Below are 2208 nucleotides of genomic sequence, written 5' to 3' on the forward strand. Positions count from 1 at the left end.
TTTAAATTATCATCACGCCATAGTGAATTATGGAACAGACAGCTAGCTTTCGTGCTACATCGACATCTCTCACTCATGCAAAATGGCTGCATCTAGCTTGCAGCCAACTGCGAGACAGCATTTGTTAATCAGTCCTGCCGTCTTCTGATCAATCGTTGAGACTTTGATCACCAGCTCATTTTGAATTCCGCCGGCGATTGTGAGTCCATATGCAGTAACCGGATCATATAGCAGCCCTGGGCGAATGTCATGCACTCGTGTGAGCAGTTACTACCTGTCTGTAATCGACGAAGCTCCGTCTACTGAATCACAATGTCTGAATCGTGTCGTCATATGCCAACTCTGAATTTTGTTCGATCAATTGCCATTTTCCCATGTCCTAAGAACCACCGTGTTGATACAAAATATATCTACTGAAAAAACAATGTACATGACAGCAGCACATATCCATCTCATACATAGCTAGCAGCAAGCTCTGGCCGCCCTCAATTCCATCGTCGTGTCCTCCCACTTTGCCGATCTACGTGAACGCCACCTCCACCCATCGATCATGGCCCTCAGCATCAATTTATCATCATATATAATCATCGTTCAACAACCATAAGAATGCCGCGTTTGAAACATCAATTGCATCCAAGCCAACAACCAAATCCTCAGAGCTCTCGCAACCAACATTCCAACAATAGCTAGCCATCTTACGCACAGCAAGAAACACCAAGAGAAAAGAAGATATAACAAGCACAATTTTTTCACCGGATTGCGCACATACACCAGCTGAAATCATTGCACTCGATCGATTGCCATTCCCATCTGCACAATGCCGTTCTGTTGCGTAGAGTGCAAGACATGCAATGGCATGCCCGCGCTCTTCAAGTGCCGGCGCCCGACGCTCCAGCTCCGCCGCGTGTTTGGCAAGATGAAGATGGGCGGCCGCCGCCGCCGCCGCGCCGGCAGCTTCAGCTCCGTCCGCGCGGTCTTCTGGCCGCTCATGTCCATGCGCTCCGACGTCGACGCCCGCAACGACGTCGCGATCGACCCCCCGCCGAGCGCCTCCACCGACGACAGTGGCGCGCGGGCGCCGTCGCCGTCACTGGACAACGACACGCCCGGCGCGGCGTCGACGACGGCCGCGCGGGTGCTAGCGCTGCAGGCCCGGCTCGGCGAGGCCGTGTCGCCGCTGACGAAGGCGGCGGCCAAGGTGGACAGCATCAACGTGCAGGCAGCACGTGACCGCGCCAGCGTCGGCGGCGGTGACCGCGACGTCGACGACGTGGAGGAGGCGTGCAGGAGCTTCGAGAAGCACCTGTTGGAGATGCTGGTGGAGGAGCGGAAGGTGATGGACCTCACGGACGTGGAGGAGCTGCTCTGCTGCTGGGAGAAGCTCAAGTGCCCGGCGTTCGTGCAGCTGGTGGGCCGCTTCTACGGCGAGCTCTGCATGGACCTCTTCTCCGGCGTGTCATCTGAATCAGAGGATTTAGCTGTTTGACTTGGCTATAGCCAATGAAGGCCTTTCTTCCATGACAGGTGGGCCCGGCATTGGATAGTTTGACCGTTCTATGTTTTGCCATTGCTTTGTGGCATGGCTCTAGCTTGCATCCGTACAGATACAGGATAACTCGGACACATGAAGCTACCATTGAGCTGTCTTGTACGTATTTTTTTGTGTACAATGTTTCAGTGTGTAAATCTGATTGATTTTCCTGTTTTGAAATCTTTGAGTGATTGAAACCGGCTTTCTGAAATTTGTGACCGCACTTCAGCAGGACTACCCACTCTGGAACTAAGTAGTGTTTGGTTGGTAGAACTGTATGAGATGGGGTGGGTATATTCTATTTTTGAGTTATTTGGATGAAAAGTAGTGAGATGAAATAATTTAAAATTAGAGAATATTTTTTAAAGATTTTGAACAAATTCGTTAAAAAATAGTGAAACATAGTCATTCTACTTTAAATATGACACTAACGATGAATATAAGGTATAAAATAAACTCGTTCTATCCTACTAAAATACTAAATATGACACTAAAAATGAACATAAGAATGCCGCATTTGAAACAACAATTGCATCCAAGCCAACAACCAAATCCTCATAGCTCTCGCAACCAACATTCCAACAATAGCTGTGGTCGCCGCCCAATCCGGCGAAAAAATTGTGCTCGTTATATCTTCTTTTCTCTTGGTGTTTCTTGCTGTGCGTGCAATGGCCAGC

At 49.6% G+C, this 2208-nt stretch overlaps 1 protein-coding gene across 1 annotated transcript; it reads left to right on the forward strand.

Annotated features, from left to right (window-relative positions):
* Window positions 1-623: 623 nt before the first annotated feature.
* On the forward strand, window positions 624-1646 carry LOC133893551 (uncharacterized). The gene has a single exon (XM_062334601.1). The coding sequence runs from the start codon at window positions 818-820 to the stop codon at window positions 1484-1486; it is 669 nt and encodes a 222-aa protein (XP_062190585.1). The 5' UTR covers window positions 624-817; the 3' UTR covers window positions 1487-1646.
* Window positions 1647-2208: the final 562 nt, after the last annotated feature.

This window comes from Phragmites australis, chromosome 15 (assembly GCF_958298935.1).
Source record: "Phragmites australis chromosome 15, lpPhrAust1.1, whole genome shotgun sequence".
NCBI lineage: Eukaryota > Viridiplantae > Streptophyta > Magnoliopsida > Poales > Poaceae > Phragmites > Phragmites australis.

Coding starts and splice junctions, on each gene's coding strand:
- LOC133893551 (XM_062334601.1), top strand. CDS start 818: ATGCCGTTCTGTTGCGTAGAGTGCAAGACATGCAATGGCATGCCCGCG.